At 38.6% G+C, this 18,602-nt stretch overlaps 3 protein-coding genes across 4 annotated transcripts in view; 2 read left to right on the plus strand and 1 right to left on the minus strand.

Moving 5' to 3' along the window:
- Positions 1-4,808, plus strand: part of gnai2b (guanine nucleotide binding protein (G protein), alpha inhibiting activity polypeptide 2b) — a 43,085-nt gene extending 38,277 nt beyond the window's left edge. For both annotated transcript variants that reach the window (XM_062442547.1, XM_062442555.1), the window contains 4 exons: positions 1,218-1,347; positions 1,850-2,003; positions 2,129-2,321; positions 3,639-4,808. In XM_062442547.1, coding sequence (XP_062298531.1) covers positions 1,218-1,347; positions 1,850-2,003; positions 2,129-2,319 — 475 coding nt within the window. In that variant the 3' untranslated portion in view covers positions 2,320-2,321; positions 3,639-4,808. The remainder of the gene's footprint in view (positions 1-1,217; positions 1,348-1,849; positions 2,004-2,128; positions 2,322-3,638) is intronic.
- Positions 4,809-5,743: 935 nt separating this feature from the next.
- On the plus strand, positions 5,744-8,700 carry LOC134006136 (PAK4-inhibitor inka2-like). Its single transcript, XM_062445228.1, has 3 exons — positions 5,744-5,802; positions 6,211-6,355; positions 7,714-8,700. The coding sequence occupies exons 1-3, from the start codon at positions 5,744-5,746 to the stop codon at positions 8,632-8,634; spliced, it is 1,125 nt and encodes a 374-aa protein (XP_062301212.1). The 3' UTR covers positions 8,635-8,700.
- Positions 8,701-8,955: 255 nt separating this feature from the next.
- uba7 (ubiquitin-like modifier activating enzyme 7) overlaps positions 8,956-18,602 on the minus strand; it is a 34,410-nt gene continuing 24,763 nt past the window's right edge. Inside the window, exons 22-24 of the mRNA XM_062415398.1 lie at positions 13,041-13,142; positions 11,600-11,682; positions 8,956-10,156 (exon numbers count right to left, since the gene is read on the minus strand). Of these exons, the coding sequence (XP_062271382.1) occupies positions 10,024-10,156; positions 11,600-11,682; positions 13,041-13,142 (318 nt within the window). The 3' untranslated portion in view covers positions 8,956-10,023. The remainder of the gene's footprint in view (positions 10,157-11,599; positions 11,683-13,040; positions 13,143-18,602) is intronic.

Raw genomic sequence — 18,602 nt, forward strand, 5'->3', positions numbered from 1 at the left:
TCAGCTGTACGCTTGGCCAGCAGGTGGTAGTTGAGACTCGACGTACTTCTGTGGTAACCCAGCTCACATCGACAATAAATGTAAATAACTTTGGTCATGTCGATAGAACCATCTGACAGGGCCTTGATTTATCCTTATCTCCCAAACTACAGACTGGGACAAGGGTCACACACAAAGTGGGCACATTAAAAACATTAGTGCCTAGAGAGGGTCAGCAAAAATAAAAATTTTCCTTTGGTTAAGTCGTTGCTGTTTTTGAGTACAAATGACAGTACATCATTATTGATTCTGATCCATTCATATTTTGTGAAATGCAGCGATATTTGCCTCTTTCCAGAAAAAATCTTCTCATCAGGGCAACCTAATGAGAAATGAGCTACTGGAACGAATGCAGAGGAAATGGAGTTGTTGCAATGCTACTATACTATATAGTACCCCAGTGAGAGGGGTAACACGCAGAGCTAGTGGGATATATGGAAGCAAGGCAGCAGCAGCCACATGGCTCTGGCGTGACCTGTTTCCTGATAAACTCTGCGATATTTACCTCCTGCCACAACCTCAATATTTGGCCTGAATAATACATGGAGGAAATCAATAAAAAGAAAGTCATTTTTATAATTCTGCCCTGTTTGCCATAATAAGTGCGGAAAGGAAATACTGAGATACAGATAAATGTCCTCAGTTGCTTAATTTAGATTTGTCAAGATGCCAGTTCTTGAGGGTCCATTACTACTAAATCTAATGTGTGTCCTCTGCATGATCAAAATATGGCAGTTATCCTGGATGTGGTGTACTGTTATCACCTCATCTGTCTGTAGGGTTTTGCTCACACCTTTAACAGCTTTGATCATAGTGCTCAGTTTCCCCATGAGCCAGTGCTTTGTTCTGAATATAGAGGCCTGCCTCTTGTAGGCTGCACTGACCCACTAGCCTTTTATCAGATATCTGACGGATACCTCTCCAGGTCCTCTGCACTTTTGTTCTGAGAGCAACCTCATGAAATCTTAATGTACATCCAGGGATGGAATGTCATCCTAACTTTCTCCTTCCTTCCCTTCTTCCTTCCTTCCTTCTTTACTGTTATTCTTCCTGAAATGTCCTCTTCAACGCTCTGTTTTCCATTAGCCTCTCTTTACTGTCTTTCACAGTGACCTCTATCTCCCTACCACACACACACAAACACATAATGTATCTCTTGTGCTTCATCTCCCTTGCAGAATGTTTGATGTAGGAGGCCAACGCTCAGAGAGAAAGAAGTGGATTCACTGTTTTGAAGGAGTCACAGCCATTATCTTCTGCGTTGCACTGAGTGCTTATGACCTGGTGCTGGCTGAGGATGAGGAGATGGTAAGGAGCAAAAACATCGCCCTCTGGTATGAGTGTCTTCATCTGCATGGATGATATAACTTTACTAGCTTCATAAATCTGCTATCTGGCTCCTTTTTAGTAAAGGGTAGTTTTGATTTTAAGCCTTTGCAAGGTATTTAAAATTGCCCATCCTTCCTTGTTATGGCTTAATAATAGTGAGCTCCAGGTGGTAAAATTGTCTCAGTTTACTTTAATAATCCTTTTACAGTTGAGCCAATAGAGTATAATTATGTAATTAAAGTACTAATAGCTAATTCTTCAAGTGAATTGAACCATTTAACCCCAATTTCTTGAACTGCTTATAAATTTACAGCAAGTGCTCAGGAGAGACTTGGCCAAATGATGCCATGAAGAACTCCCTCTGCACTAGTTATTCCTCTCATTTTAAATATTAAACAACATTGACCCCTGGTGGTAGCTGTGATGTGTTGCTGCACCTTGGTAGAGACCATAAGGCATGACCAATTGTGCTTCTCTTTAGAATCGAATGCATGAAAGCATGAAGCTGTTTGACTCCATCTGCAACAACAAGTGGTTCACAGAGACCTCCATCATCCTCTTTCTGAACAAGAAGGATCTATTTGAGGAAAAGATTACCCGCAGCCCTCTTGCCATCTGCTACCCAGAATACACAGGTACGCAGTGGACTATCAGGGGCCATACTTCATCTTAGAGCAATGCTTTATTAGTTAAACATCCACAGTACAGGTTTCTGTGGCTGCAGTCTAATGATGTGATTCAAAATCTTTTTTTCCCCTAGGAGCCAACAAGTTTGATGAAGCAGCTAGTTACATCCAGACCAAGTTTGAGGACCTGAACAAGAAAAAGGACACCAAGGAGATCTACACCCACTTCACCTGTGCCACTGACACCAAGAACGTGCAGTTTGTCTTTGACGCAGTCACTGACGTCATTATTAAGAACAACCTGAAAGACTGTGGTCTTTTCTAAAGGTAGGTTGGAGGGGACGTCTGGGTGTTACTGTAAAGCATAATCCTGATCAGCCTTTATGTCATTTAGGTGGCCTATTGATCATCTTACCCAGTATATGATGACTGACATCTCTTTCAGCTCAGAAGACACAGTATATTAAGTAATACTCTGTATACTTGTATTCAATCTCCAGCTGAAATGAATTGATGGATCAAATTTAGTAACAATTTTAATAATTAGTTAATCTTATTGATTTTGATGCATTAATAATAAAATGTATAGCTTATCCAGTGTAAATATTGAATGATTTTCTTATCCTTCCATAAAAGCAAAGTCAAAATATTTTGGACAGTTTGTGGTTATTAAGGAAGCAATATGTCAACTTGAGCGCTAGAAAATTCCAATGAAAATAGCATTTTCTGGTATTATATAGACTAAACGACAAATAAAATAATCTGCAAATTAATACATAATGAAAATAAATATAAATTGCAGCCCTAACTTACTCACAGATGACTGCTATCCAAAAAGAAAAAAATGAAAACTTCTAGTCACTTTAATTTTGGATGGTTAGTTCATTTTAATTACATACTAATTTTATCATGTGTAGTTTTTGGAATAGTAAACAGGAAAGAATAATGCACCCTGTAGAATTGCTTACAGTGTTTCTTTCTTACAGCACAACTTGTAGTGGACTGTCAACAAACTGACTGTGGTTGTGGTCATGACACTTGTCTTTTCAGTGCAACCTGCCAGGTCACATTAGCTGTCAGGTGCTTGCTCCCAGGTCGGATTCAGTATCAAAATCCACTGCCTAATGTGGTCTGACTTCCATTCCTGCATATATTTAGCATGTGTGGGCATAAATCTGGCTACAGTGTGGATATTGAAAACAACATCATGCATTTATCACACCACCTACGGACTAGTCTCACAGAGCCAGGCATGATTCTGTCGGATTCAATTTTTTCAAATGGCATCACTATGATCACCACATACAAATTGATACTCCAAAAATAGTGACTATATATATAATATGACGTCCCAAAACCTTAGCAAATGAAAACAAAAATTCTGCATGACTAAATACCACAGGGTATAGTGAGAAACCAAATGAACCCATCCTTTATTCCTATTACACTACGTGTTGTGTCTGGCAAGTTTAATGTAAACTGATCCAAGTGTTTGCAATTTCATTGCTGAGGAACAGACTCAGCAGGATGGATAAGGAAATATGAAGTCAAGTGCTGGTAACTTAAAACAGTGGAACAACAGGTCCTTCATATTGTATTCATCTAAAGGTGCTATGTTTGTTTGTCATCTCTCTTTTCATGCAGGACAGTTCCCGACGCACACAGACTGCACCAGCCATGAGATGATTACTGCTTTTCATAATGAAAACCATAACAGACTTGATTCCTAGAGGGGAAACCTGAAAGAACTTCAACAATCACTGATTTGCAACCATCACATTCCCTGTATAATGTGTTATAATTTTCTTAATATATGTATTTCTTACTGCTCTTGATCAGGGGCTCTCATTCATGCTGAGTGCCTGTCAATAGATGTTTGACCAAGGATCCCCTAATTGGACAAGAACCTTTAACAATCAAGGACACTCACCACAGAATTGCAGTTTTTATATTAGATTTGTAACACAAATTATATTAGCCGACTGGCTTAAGTAGAAAATAATTGTTGGAAGAGTGCAACATATCATACTAATAAGTCATTATCTCATCATTGCAAATAACAAAAGAAAATACACTGAATTAAAAGTATTTTTCATCTTTAATATCCGTAAATTGAATCTGCAGTTTTAGAACCACTTGCTTTTTTTGGTTTGTTTTTTAGGTTTCAATTTTTCTTTCAATTTTTCCTTCGAAGTTTAACAAGAGGATACAGTACAAAAAACACATTTTTATAAAAAATCATATTAACTTATGTTAACTAATGTTGCATTTTATGAAACCTTTGACTGCACAGAGCTTATTTTTTAGAAGAAAAAAAACAAGCATGGAGAATGGAAATGTATGAAAGGAAAATGTGTTTTTGTACAATGTTTACACAGAATCAATATTCACAGTTGTACTATAGTGCATTGTTCTGCATGACTGTCCATAGATTAGCCTGTACCCTCAACAAACTCAATTACATTCCTTAAGTAACTTCTTTAACGAAACAAAACAAAAATTGCTATGTGTCACTTTTAAGATATCTGCAAGATTTTTAAGTGGTTATGTCTTTTCCTAACATGGATTGTTCTGTACAATTTGTTCATTCTGAGTCTTTTTACATATGTTTGTGCCTTGATATCTGTTTACACTTGTTCTTTAGAGGTATGCTATCTTCAGAGTGTGAATTAGGGCTATTTCTACTCTACTTCAGTTCACATAATACATCATTTAATGCACAACAACACTGAGACAAATGGATGATGCTCGTTCATTGATATTAAGATAAAAGTTAGTCACTTATTAAATGTAAATAAAAGTTTAGTCACATGATCTTCTATTCTATAGTGTGTGATGTGTTGAAAGAAAATGCACTAAAAGCATATTAGTCTGGACCAATGCTCAATGAAAAATTAACAAAAGGGAATATAAAAAGAAAAATAGAAACATTAAGTCATGAAGAATGTTGTGGACCATGAGTTAAGACTGTTTTGTCACATATCCGGATCCCATGGTTAAGACTTTTAAGACAATGAGTTGTGGTACATTGATTTAGAGAAAAGGCTGCACTGGCATTGCATAAGTGTTTCAGAGTTTACCAAGAATGGATCATGTTTAACTCCCCATGGCTCACACAGAAAAAACAGTGTCTATGAGTCTTTGAGCAAAGTCTAAACATTGAATACAAATTAGTAAAGCAGACCTTTGTTTTTTCTTCTTTCCTGCCCCTTGAATCATCTCACAATCTCACATCTTTTGTGACGCCTTACCCTGATTAGTAGTAACCACTATATTACACTGGTAAACAAGAAGTATAAAAGATGTCACATATCAGTCATCACTCGAGTAATTTTACTTCAAATACTTTTAATATTTTGAAGATAACACTTCTGTAAGTATGATTTTGAATATAGGCTAGAACTTTTACTTGTATCATGATATTTTTACATTGTTTCAATGCTACTCTAACTTAAGTTTAGGATCTGAGGACTTCTCCTATCACTACACTTGGCTGAATTCTACAATACAAAGTGTTGTTAACATCCAAAGAGGTGAGGTGAGGTGAGGTGGTGCAGTCATGAATGGTCTGCTCATCTGCAAATTCAAATGAGAATTTACCTTGAGCGCAGTCCCATCTTTGCATTTCAAAAGACCCATTACGAAAAAGAATGGTGAATGGACCGTATGCATTGGCACTATTCAAGAGATGCAACAGTCTGTAACATAATAAAGGGTGTGAAAATGATTATATGCAAAGACGATCAAGAATGGCAATGCGGAAGGTGTTGTATACAAAGATCCACAAGGTGGCGACATGTAGTTTTCAGTAAATCAGCACATGTATGCAGTCACAGCAGTAGTCCAAGTCAAGCTTTGAAGTTTAATATTCTGAAACTAAAGTGAGAAATTGTGTCAAATTATAAATTAATCATTTGATGAGTAGAATTATAATTACTGGTGATTTCAAACATTTAATAGTTCCTGGATAAAATGGTTATATTGAATTTTTAAAAAAAAATAGGATTTAAAATGTTGGAGGCTAAAGGCAAATGAAAAAATGTCAAAATTAGTTAAATGTGTTTGTTTAATATATTTTAATCCAACTCAAACTCTTGATTGTCCAGTCCGGTGCCATGTAGTACAGTAAGACCCTCTAATTACACCAGGAGGGATCTTGTTTCAAGCGACTTGCTATTGGCTGATTTTTTTGACGCGCTGCACTGATTTGCTGCAGTCAAAAGCTCAGCATCGTCAAAGTCCGCGTGCAGACCTTCATCTGGTTCAGAGGAGGGAGGACACAGAGACACATCACCTCTGACAAACTGTATATATGTGAAGTTGTTGATTGTGCTCGGATCGGTTTAACAGCAAATGCAAAGGTGAGTGTTGATACTATTACTATATAATAGTAACTATGTCTCTAAAATGTAAAATATAAAGATAACTCATCTGTTGTTTTTTTGTTGCAGAAACAATTAACAGGGATTATAACTTTACTGCAGACACATACTTAAGCAATGTTAAATGTTTCCCCTTTCCACAGCTTTTTGGATGCTTTGCACAAAACTATTAAAAGTGTTTTGTTTCCCCCCTTTTTTTCTCAAGGCAATGTACATTTTTGTACTGTCTCTCAATGTTTTTCCTTTCATGATTGTTCTTTGAAAAGTTTTTGGACCTAGCTACTACTTTAATTCCCCAAGTAGCAGTTAATTCAAACTAAAGTGTCCTTGCTGACAGCATACAACTGGATGAATCACTTCCCCCTGTTGTGTGAAGGCAGCCAAGGAGAACAGGGCATTTTAAATGGCACAAACTGTCCACAGAGTCCCACTGAGGATGTCTCTGTATGTCAGATAAGTCTCCCACAGGGGCCAAATGGTTCAGCACCCACAGCTGTGATAACATCATGGCATTGTGGTGTCCTCACTACCCTGAGCCAAACCTTGGCAGGACAGAGAGAAGTTTAACAAACAAACTTAAATGACTAAAAACTGACTTAAGTGTATGATTTAAAAAAAAAAGTTTTCTCTGCCAAAGGAAAGTTTGATAAGATTGAAATATTTTGTTGCTTAATTTTCATAAAGATCATGTGATGTAGATGAAACTGTAGCAATGTTGCATCAATTGGATTTAATTGATTCTAGTTTATCCAAAGACTGGATGATGGTGTGATTCATAATGATACATGATCATTTTGTAATTCCAATATCTTGCTCCGGCTTTATATAAACAGACCAGTCAACATCCTGTGAGTTAGAGGAGTCCAAAGAGGATATGTGGCTCTGCACTCCTCCACGTTTCAGTTATACTTTGTTCAAACTTCCCCTCTAGCTTGAGGAAGCATGGAGAGTATGCCAGTATAAAATGTGCATCCTGTTCTCAGAGGTCTGACTTTTTCATTTTCTGGGATCATACTGCATGGGATGGTCTCCATAAAGCTGCTCTGAGGTTTGTCAGGAATGCCTCACTTGTTATACGGCCATAGAGCGGAGTGATCTCAGCTGGTAAAAATCTTATTGGCCCAGTTCTGGAAATAATACGGGGAACTGTTCAGTTTGTAAGCTTCAGCTAGACTGGCCAGGGCATGATGGGATATGTTGGAAGACAGCCTCACTACAGCACTAGTCGGCCATAATTTTTTTAATTTTATGTTGTTTTGACAGAAGTGTTGTTCTGAAGTAGACTTTATCTAAATTCCGAGTGCACCTCTAAGTATTCTCTTTTTCTATTTGTGTAGCTGTGTTTAAGAGATTCCACTGACTGCCTCCGAGACCAAATGCAGTACATGATGAGATCCTTGCAGGACCTGAAGCAGATAAGCAGGCCAAGGCCACTGAGTGAACCGTGTGTTCGGTCCTTCGCTGTAACACGGCTTTGTAAACAGAGGGCACAGCAGGAAAGACTCACTCGTCTACGTAGATCTGAAGCCAGTGAAGCCAGCACCTACGACTCTGCCTGCTGTCTGACCAGCCACTTGGAGGAGGAGGAAGAGCATGAGCGTTTGGCACAAGGCTCCCCCAGCAGTGAAAAGAGTCTGGACTTTGACTCGGGTTACTCTGAGGCCTCTTGGCAAGATGAAGGTGTAGTGCTAAGGAGAACCAGAAATGTGCGAGTCTCTTCTTCTGCCTGCCTCCGCACAAACAGGGGACCTTCTGGCCGTGTCCGGCCCAAATCAACCTCGGACGCTTGCCTGGAGCGCTGGACCTCTTTTGAGGCCAGTGACCCAGAGGACTGGACAACATCACTGCTGAGCCGCAGCAGGAACAGACAGCCTCTGGTTCTGGGGGACAACAGCTTTGCTGACCTAATAAAGAACTGGATGGACCTACCAGAGTGTCCTGAGCCAGCAGAACTAAAGCCCAGTGCAGGCCGGCGTCTTGCCAAAGACATTTTGGTCAACATGCGCAGGAGACTGGCAGGGATGTCTAAAAGTGTGGAGGTGAGGCAAAGGCCAGCAGACTCCACGAGGGTCAGTAGAGCTGCAGAGGCTACAAAACGGATGTCATGCCCAGTGGGACTCCAGGCTCTTAAACCTTTCTTTCACCAATCACACACAGGCTTACATGAACTAGATAGTGACTTCTACCAGTTCACTGCTCTCATGAAGACGGGCAGCCGACAACCCATCATATGCAATGATATCATTGGATACATTTGAGTGAGGCGGTAACTATGGACCAAACTTTTGACACATATTTAAGATTATTCCATTTTCATAATTGGGTTTTGTCCACAATGTCAATTCTTCTGAAATAAAGTTTTTTGTATTTAATGAATGTTTGCTGTCTAACTAAGTCTGTCATTGTTTTTCACAAAACTGTGGCATGTATACTGCCATTAACTCCAGTGCAGTGTCACTCTTTGTGTTATGTCAGTTTAATCAGTTTGTACTTAGGCAGTTGCAAAGGATGAACTCAATATACACATCTCAAGTCACACAGAAAACGCACCAAAGCTTTATAAACCCAGTAAATGATGATGATGATGATGATGATGATGATGATGTAAAACAGGGTGTGGTGAGGTATAGGAACTGAAGTCTCTTAGTGAAGTACACAGATATAACATGGTTCCTCATAGACACCAATTTATTGTGTTATTGTTTAAACAGAATGTAATCACAAACAGCATCCATCAAATGCAGGCCCAGTTACACAGTGGAAGTATATCAGTAAGTCGCTGCAGTAAAGATTGTAGAGATGGTTCTGTATAATAAGACACTCCCAAGTACTTGGGCATGCACCAAAGCCATCTGAGGGCAGGCCTTGTAGACGAGTCCAGCTTCTCCATCCAACCATTTCAGGGATTCTTCAGAGAGGGAGGGAGGGGAGTGCACTTGTGCATGCAGAGGGATTTACACAAGACAGCTGTATCTAGATTTCAGAGCACCCCAAATCTTTAAAATACTGTACCTACTGTGCCAACTGCCTTTCCTGCCTGCATCACTTCAACATTATACCCTGCCTGACCTGAATAAGACCTTGAAACATGTCCAGCACTGCCCCAGCAGGGCTAGATCATCTAATCCATATGCCCTGGCAAGCATCTATATAGCCTCTTAGCCTGACATCTCAAAAAGACACAATTTAAAGGTAAATCAAAACCAAAAGTTAGAAAACAGAACTTTGCGTTGATAATTCAAAGGAAATTACAGATTGCCAAGGTTCCTCTTTTGCCATATAACAAAATGACAAAAAAAAAACCCAAATGAGGAAGTGGATATCAAAAAAGTAATTTTGGGACATGGCTAAGGGTGGGCGAAATTGTTAGTGTGATTGTGGAATTATTCATTTTACATCATCAGTGTGATTACCAGTAAAAAAAAAAATATCAGAGTGTTCCAGTGTATTTATGCAAAAGCATTTGTGGAATGAAAGGAAAAGAATATATAAAGAGATAACGAAAAAAAAAAAAAACTTCAATCTAATTAAAAGACAGCTAAAGCATTTTTTAAACATGATGTTCCAGGAATGCTGGATTTGCTTCATCAGTTAGAAACACTTCCATGCGATGCCTGTTCACTCGAGAAGACTTGATGTTGATGGCATCACAAGAGCAGGTATCTGATAGTTGGGACTGTCTCACAGTCTTCATCTTCAGTAAATGAAGGGGTTAGGTCCAACATTTTCTTGTGTGGAGGGATGTCTGCTTTCATTACCATCTTCACCACATCAGACACACTGCAAAAAAGTAAAATATATATAAATAAACAGTCCAGTAGGACAGTATGAATGAAAAAAACATCCATATAACATGTGTGAATTCATTATAATCTACATTTAAATTAATTTAGCTTCTAAAATGTATCATAAATATCCTGCTAGGAGACAAGAATCTTTCAAAATGTGCCTATTATTATTATCAACAAACTCCATTCAAAGGCTAAAACCATTCAAGTATTGATCCTGATATATCTTATTCTTCTGTGCCATAGACCTCCATAATTGTCAAAAATAAATTTCACTTAGAAAAGCCTGCTGCTGAATATACTAGTTCACTAAGTGTGTATTAATGTGAAGCCAAAAATATTCCCCAACAAATGCATAATTTAATTCTCTTTGAGGGACATTTGCTAAAAACTGCAGCGTAAAGATGTTTCGTGAAATTATTTGGCCTTTTTTTGAGTATATATTCATGACTTATTTGTAAAAAAATAAAAAATCTTCAGGAGGAGCAAATGGGTTTTGTTGGCTGAGAGCCACAGGCAGAGTAGAGGTCAGAAAGCATAGATAATTGACTAAAGCATTGTTGGTTTTCATCTTTTCATGGGATTTGGAACAAATACATATAATATTTAAAGCCTTTAAATTAATGTTCATGTTATCTGTGTTTTAGTTCCCCCTGCACATGCCCAACACAGGAAGCTAGAGGCACAGGAAGTAACTACTGGAGGGGGCATTTGTCATGTAGGGCCTGCTGTCCACATGGCCAGCACTCTGCCCCTTTCCCCCATATCTAACCACAACACCAACACCAGCTCCCGAGAGACTTCAGCATTCAAAGCAGCAAAGGACTTGCACACAGTTTGCTCTAAGATGAACATGATAACGGCAAGAATTAAGAAAGAGTATGACTAATAATATTTCAATTAACTCAAGGAATTATTACCTATATAACTGTAAAGTTGAACCTGATTTATAACCTTCTCTTCCTCTTACTGGAGTGAAAACATCCCTGAGGGTCAATGTTCAGCTCTGACTCACTTCTTTAATTGATGAGGAGAGTTCACTGCACTAGACAGCTGATTCATTTCTTACACCCTGGGGCTTATGAAACTAGGCTGTATGAAACTCTACAGTGCTGAACAGGCCTGAACAACGTGGCTTCTCAGATGCAGGAAAAAAAATGTTCACACTAATTTATCTCTAACTCTCGTTCACAACAAACAGAAAGAAACCTGAGGAGGAGTAATCTCAATCATCAGTGTTCAGTGATGCATGAGAGTGTGTGTGTGTGTGTGTCAACAGGCTCTCTCCTCACGCGCTCAGAGGAAACACCTCATCCTGCCATTAGCCTCTAAACAAACAAAGGGACGTTGCTTATTGTCATTGTGTGTGCAGGGTTACGTGCTGTGTGCAGCCATTTGTAAAACTGTACCATATCTTTGTCTTATCTGGACATACCTCTGCGTGAGCCTCTCTTTATGACCATTGTACAAGATAGCAGGTCCATAGAAGAGGCTGCAGACAGTCAAGCCATATTTTTCCTGCACAGAGACAAATAATTCAATTACATTTGCAGTTCAACAAAACATAAGAAAGAGAGATGAGGATGGAGTATGCCTGCATGCATCATGTAGAGTACATTTCTACAAAGTAAGCGGTCAGCAGAAATAAAGGTCTGACAGTGATCTGTTGCCTCATACAACTTCAGCAGTTCAGGAAGATTTGCAATGTCTCCACAAACAAACCAGGCAACCCTGGCCAGGCAAAGGTTAAACAAAATGGGGAGCAAATAAGAACACTTGCCAGTTTATTTTCCCTTTGCATCCTCAAAACAAACTCCAGCAGAATCAATTTACCAAATGTCTTTTCAGGGCATTAAAAAACACGATTAATAATGATACAATGTGATGGTGGAAGTGACTGCTTGGCATTCATCACAGTAGATGAGACAATGAGTATCATGTGTTGCTGTTGTCTTCTGTTATTGATGATAAGTTTGAGAAAGTAAGAAACTAAACTAAAGACAAAGTTGAAATGCAACAAAGTCAAGGCTGCAAGGAACTAGGGTTTTTCCTGTTTATCCTCAACTGCTGAGATAATTTAACTAGCACAGAAAGGTCAGAAAAAGCTGGAATATCAAGGAGGTAAAGACATTAAATCAGGTTTACACTCATCTCACCTGCCAACATTATAACACAGACATAAGATGAAACTGAAACAGTCTTAACATCTTTTCATCACAGGGAGGAACAACATATTCTGCTGTATGTGTATTTTATGGATATGGTTGGAATGGCAATTAAATAAACTTGAAGCCTGATCTGTGTGCAACTTTGTTAGTGTGTATTTTGTAATCTGCAACACAAGATTTTGTACAGTTGATTCAAAATGCCTCAATTTACCTATCAATAACACAATCTAGGTTGTAAGGGGATAAGCAACAGACTTTTTGAATACATTTGGGATTAATTACATTTATTGTGAATTTATTGGGATCAAAGTGAGAGTAAAATAAACTAAACATTAATTAAGCTTATGAGTCTCTTTCACTGGCACGAGAACATCAATGTTATATTAACTCATTTGTGGCTAAAGGAAAGCACTAAAAATCTAATTTTGATGGGTTTTCTTGCAATAAGAACATGGATGAACATGCCAGTAGAAGACATATGAATTGAGAAAAGGGTTCCAATCATTGTCTAGCCATCACAAGAAAGTTCTAAAGTTGTGAATGGTAGGTGTAAAGTGGCCAATCATTTAAAACAATGACCATTGTGTGCACCGGAGGAAGGTGAACAGGTTTAAGGAAAAAGAAAACATGGATAAAATATGCATTCAATGGAAGCGGGTGTGAAGAAAGGTGTGTGTTTCCTTGCTCGGAGGAATAAGGAGGCTGTACCTTGACATAGTGGAACAGATCTCCCAAGGTCATTTCCTGCTGACCGCTGCCTCTGCCATCAACAATCAAGTGATCCCACTGGGTGTATTTCTTTCCTGCAACCTGCCGATAGACAAGTTACATACACCCCACACACACACACACACACACACACACACACACACACATAGACAACCGCAGACAAAGTTGACAGATGAAGCGCAACTTGCTGTGAGAGATGTGCAAAAAATGTTTGGGACCATAACAAGAGAGGCTGCATTTTTCATCACTGTGTTATAAAGCAGCTGAGAACAATCAGCAGCTCTCGGAAAGCTTCAGCTTAGACTCAAACAGCCTACAATGAGGTCAAGAACGTGCTTCTTCATACACTATGAAGTGACTTCACCTACGAGACCTACTTATTTCTCAGTTTTACAATCATCCTGTGCTAATTAAAAATCAATGCACATAACATGTGAGTGCAGAGTCAAGATGGTATTAGTGTATCGAGAATGTAGACCTGCTAATAAGACATGCAACTTTGTGAATATAAATGTGGTGCTCTAGGCAGTGAAATAACAACAGAGGAATTTTTCCAGACACCTTGCCAGACTACACATCAAAGTCTGAGCTCTCTCTGAATTTCCCATAGTTCTTTTTTTATTTTATGTTAAAGAGACACACTTGAAATCTGGTTGCATGAAAAGACTTAAACTGTTTAAATGGGGGAATTTTGGTCTATAATAGCAGCTGTCCTCTTTCACTGATAGTTCATCAGCAGAAAAAAATCATTTCTTGTCCTATTTTTTGTACTAGATAAAATGTATCTGTAGCACTGAAAGACTTTCTTTCTTCTTTGATTGGAGAATGTATAGTGTAAATGTTCTCATGCTGCAGTTTAACATGTATGTAAGAAACATTGAGAGGAATTCTGCTGTGACGGTGTGGTTTTACATTGCAGGATAACACATAAAAACAAAAGCATGGTGTTTTTCAGTCAGTACCTAAAATGCATTTGATAAATCAAGACCATATGACAAGAGAAACGTGATGAGAGTCTTGTGAGTCTAAATGAAGCTTAACAAACACGTTCATTCATTGAGAAAACTTCACAAACAGTTAAGTCACATATCTTTGCCCTGCCTCAGGGTTAGAGTCACACTTCAGCTCCACCGTCATACCCCTCACATCTCATGAGATCAGATTTTAGGACCGGTGACCCCGCAGCAACCCGGCATCCTTTAAGTCACTATTCCTATAGGATCGACCTTTGACCTCAAAACAAAGACAGAATAAAGGGTCCTAAAACCCAGACAGATCAATTTAACCCCCTACACACAAACACTGCTGTCACTGGGCATACATTGATCATCACATGACACCACATGTTTATTACAAATATAATAATCTACGCATATAAGACAAGAGCAAAACATCACCTGACCTGAAATACTTCAGGATTCCTCAAATGCAGAAAATATGTCAAAATATGTCACTTAGTTAGACGACCCTGCCGTCTGGTAAGAGAAGTTGTGAAGACCAAAACTTGGCTCGAGATGTGAATACCAAAGCTCCAGCTAAACCTGGGTCCAATTATCTCTGCTCCAGCAGCCAAGGGGAACTTTTCGACTAGCCCTCACTACTCCCACCACTTATGGGGTTTGGGGTTATAGAGACACACTCGAAGCATACCTCTCCTCAAGTCTGACTCGGTGTCTAGGTCCTTTGTCCCAGTTTTTAGACAAAGCACATTTTGTTAGAAAAGATGAACATCTTATCCCTGGATATTTTAACTCCTTTAATGTTTTTTGCAGAATTATCAGTACAACCCCAAATGTCCCACCGGCACAGCAGAACTAGAGCTTGAAATTCACATTTACCAGAAAAGAGTTTTTAAATCTTGCAAATGCAAAGTCATTGTTGAACATAAAAATAGAACTCCTTCAGAGGTCCCATGCCAGAGTTGAGTGCTTTTGTGTGTACTGTACATGCTGATTTTACACAATGCAAAGCAGGCATGCAGGCTATTTTTACTACCTCCACTCCCTTCCCCTCTCTCATATCTGTCGCACAACTGTGGCAGGAACCTGAAGCCAATCAACTACCCCATCAGTATGTATGTAGAGTGACGTCAAGTGTTCACCACTATAGCAGGGTAGAAAAAATAAGCAAGAACGCTGGAACCAAACTGGCTGCTGGAAACAATTACAAATGCTTCCCACAAGTACAACTATCTTTTTGTCATGGAACAATAAAACACTAAAATGCTCCAACAAAAAACAGTTATCTATGGGGAAATTAAAGAAATATAAATCAAAGAGTTATTGTTTTCCTCTTAGATTGACATCTGAGCAAATGGAGCAGTGTGGGGAAAAAAACACAAAATCTGTCTTATTGAGAGCCCACGGGCAATTCTCTTTACTCTGTAATGTATTAGCAGAGATAAGGATTTTTCTATTTTCATTATCAATTGGTCATTGGTCATCTATGGGGTCAAAAAATGAAAAATGTCAATCACAATTTCACAGAGCGTAAAATTACATCTCTAAATGCTTTTTTTGGTCTGACTAATACAATGTTAAACAAAAGCCTCACTAAGAAGCTGGAACCAGGATATATTTTGTATTTTCTGCTTGAAAATTGACACATTGACTCATTCATTTAAATAGTTGCTGATTAATTGTCTTTTGAATATGACTAGTCAATTAATAGACTAATCACTGCATCTCTATGGAGTGAAACCACATGTCTCCACTGTTTTTAGAGTACGTTCAAGATGGGTGTTGTACAAAGCCCAATTGAGAGCAAGAACTACTATACTTGTGTTACATACAAGTCTACGTACATATACACACGTTAGTCAAACCAATTAATATCGGGCAAGGTTGTCTTGAGGTTAGAGCGTAGAATTATTGTCTAAGAGGTCACCTGTTCAGTTCCTTATGTTAACAACAAGAGCAATTGACAAATCCCTGCTAAATGCTACTTGGTGTCTAATCACAGCTGCACATGATCAGTTTGGTCTTAAGGTTGGAGAGTCCAGGTTGTGATTTTTGTGTGGAAAAAGCCTACATGCATTAAAAAACATTTTTTTGACACATCTGGCACTGAACATACATTTTTTTAAAGGTAACCACACAGTGACAAAGAGACACAACATATTCCACTACTTGACAAGTTGATCTCCCTTGAGAAAGACCTTTTTTACTTATTTATTCTTGGCTATAAGTGTGTATTATTCTTCAAGCACTGTTCTATTGCATTGGGTGTCTGAAGATCAGTAGGACGGTTCGGACATAAAGCAGAGATGGGAATCAGGAATCTGGGTGGTAGCGAAACAAAGAGCTTCTTTTCAGATGACGAGCATGAGACAAACGGCCACTTCATGAGCCTGACTGGAATAAAGTCACACTGGGGGACATATAAGTTTATATTCTGTCTACTCTGTTATTGGAGGACAGCCAGAACTCTGATCTGATGTCCACATATCATAGTCCGCAATATAAATAGGGCTTTGAACTTCCCCCTAAAACACGACACAGCTGGTCTCTCTGAAACAATAAAAAAACACAATGACATTTAGAGCTTTTAAACTGCCTTTCACTTCACCACTACACCCATCACATTTCATTAATGTTATGCTTCTTATGTAACAGCTACACACCTCATGTTATGCTCTTACTTTATTACTTCAATTCTTTCTTGTTAAAGTCCTGTTGAAATTCAAAATGCTTCGATTGTCCTTCATAAAATGTACACTGTATTTTTGACATGAGACTACATTCTTTATAGTAAACCCAAACCTTCTATCAGTAATTCTGGCTTTAATTGATTCTCTACATGTTAAAAAATGTCTCTCCATATCTGGCCTGTTAAAATATGAAGTTCCCCACATCTGACACTAACAGACAAAACTTCAGGCTGCTTCCTGCTGTTGACAGGAAGCCAGGCAAGCTCCTTTGCTCTTCCTGAAAAATAGTGTAGACAGTAAAGGCTTCCAGGAAAAAATGACAATAATCTCATCACAAACATAAGCCACGTATCAAACACACACACACACACACACACACACACACACACACACACACACACACACACACACACACACACACACACACACACACACACACACACACACACAAACGCATTGGTCTTTATATCCTTGTGAGGACACTCATAAATGCATTCCATAACCCCTTACACTAACCTTAACGATAACAACTAAATGCCTTAACCCAACCCTTTACCCTGAACTGAAACTAAACCCACTTCTAACCTTAACCTTAAAACCAAGTCTTAACCTTCAAATTGCCTTTTAAAGTTGATACTACTGGCCAAATTGTCCTCACAACTCTGGTTTTTAACTGAAACTACTTTTCTCAAAAATAGAAAGACATGGGCACAAAAACACACTTTCTAGTCCTAAAACCCTTAGACAGGACTAGATATGAATTTGACACAGAACATGTGTCTGTTGACTTAATTACAACATAACTCACATGTCTGCTATGCAAATTCAGGGTAAACAAAACAGTTACATTCTGGTAAAAAACGTCTTGGTCATAATAACATAATTAAATCATTTTGATTTATTCTGTATGATCATAGAAACACTGGGATATTCTTATAAAATACCTGCATTTGCATCACTCCCTTTGCAATGATAAATATTGTTCTGAATAGCATTAGTCTTAAAGTAAATAATGACCTTTCAGTCACTCTGCTAGTCATTGGCTGTACAGTTCACTTTATAGAATTACATTATCAAAAGGTCAAAAGCTCTGACAAGGCCTGAAACAAAAGTCCACTCAGGCTCAATACTGTCTGGATCCACAAACAAACAATCTCACAAAGTATATTGGAGAATATAAATACATAGTTTCTTTCTATAGTTTGTTTAGAAAAACGGAGTCTTCTTAAATATGCTGCAAAGTGTCATACTATTTTTTAAACTAACTTTGTTAGTTTCATTTTTTTTATTTGCTCACAACTTTGTGTTCACAGACTTCAATTTTTTCCCTTCTTACAGTTAACAAATGAGTAATATTTTCAGGATAACCAGAAAATGAAGAGACCTCGCTGGGGCAGTTTAAGAACGCAGGACCTGATGCACAATAAACTCTCCTAGGATAACAAGGACTACTGATTGATGGAACCCAAAAATAGACGCCCCCAACTGCAGATATACGTGAGGGCATGGGAATGTAGTGTAGCCAGAGGAAGTTCAGCCAGTGAACTTGATAAGGAAGCAAAATGAATCTCAATTTGATTGTGATTCTCTTCAGGGAGCACAAATGCTGGTCATGTTGCAGAGGTCATTGCATTTGGCGTGAAATCATAACGTGAGTTTTGAATCTTGCCCTTTAAGACAATGGGGCATTTTTTGGAGGCAGGAAGCTAGGATTAGTAGAGAAACCTTGATAAGTCCTCCTCCTCTTCCCTGCAGTCTGCTACAAGAAATAGCACTGCTGAGGCACGCTCCTGCCTCAGCTTCATTATCTGGCTAGAATCCCAACAGTGGAAACATTTTTACAGCCTGCTGTGGCTAGAGGCCTGTTTCATCAAAGGCAACTCTTTGCCTTT

Source organism: Scomber scombrus, chromosome 3 (genome assembly GCF_963691925.1).
Source record: "Scomber scombrus chromosome 3, fScoSco1.1, whole genome shotgun sequence".
Lineage (NCBI taxonomy): Eukaryota > Metazoa > Chordata > Actinopteri > Scombriformes > Scombridae > Scomber > Scomber scombrus.

Coding starts and splice junctions, on each gene's coding strand:
- LOC134006136 (XM_062445228.1), top strand. CDS start 5,744: ATGGCAATGCGGAAGGTGTTGTATACAAAGATCCACAAGGTGGCGACA. Junction 5,803..6,210: donor GTGGCGACATGTAGTTTTCA/GTAAATCAGCAC, acceptor GATTTGCTGCAG/TCAAAAGCTCAGCATCGTCA. Junction 6,356..7,713: donor GTTTAACAGCAAATGCAAAG/GTGAGTGTTGAT, acceptor CTATTTGTGTAG/CTGTGTTTAAGAGATTCCAC.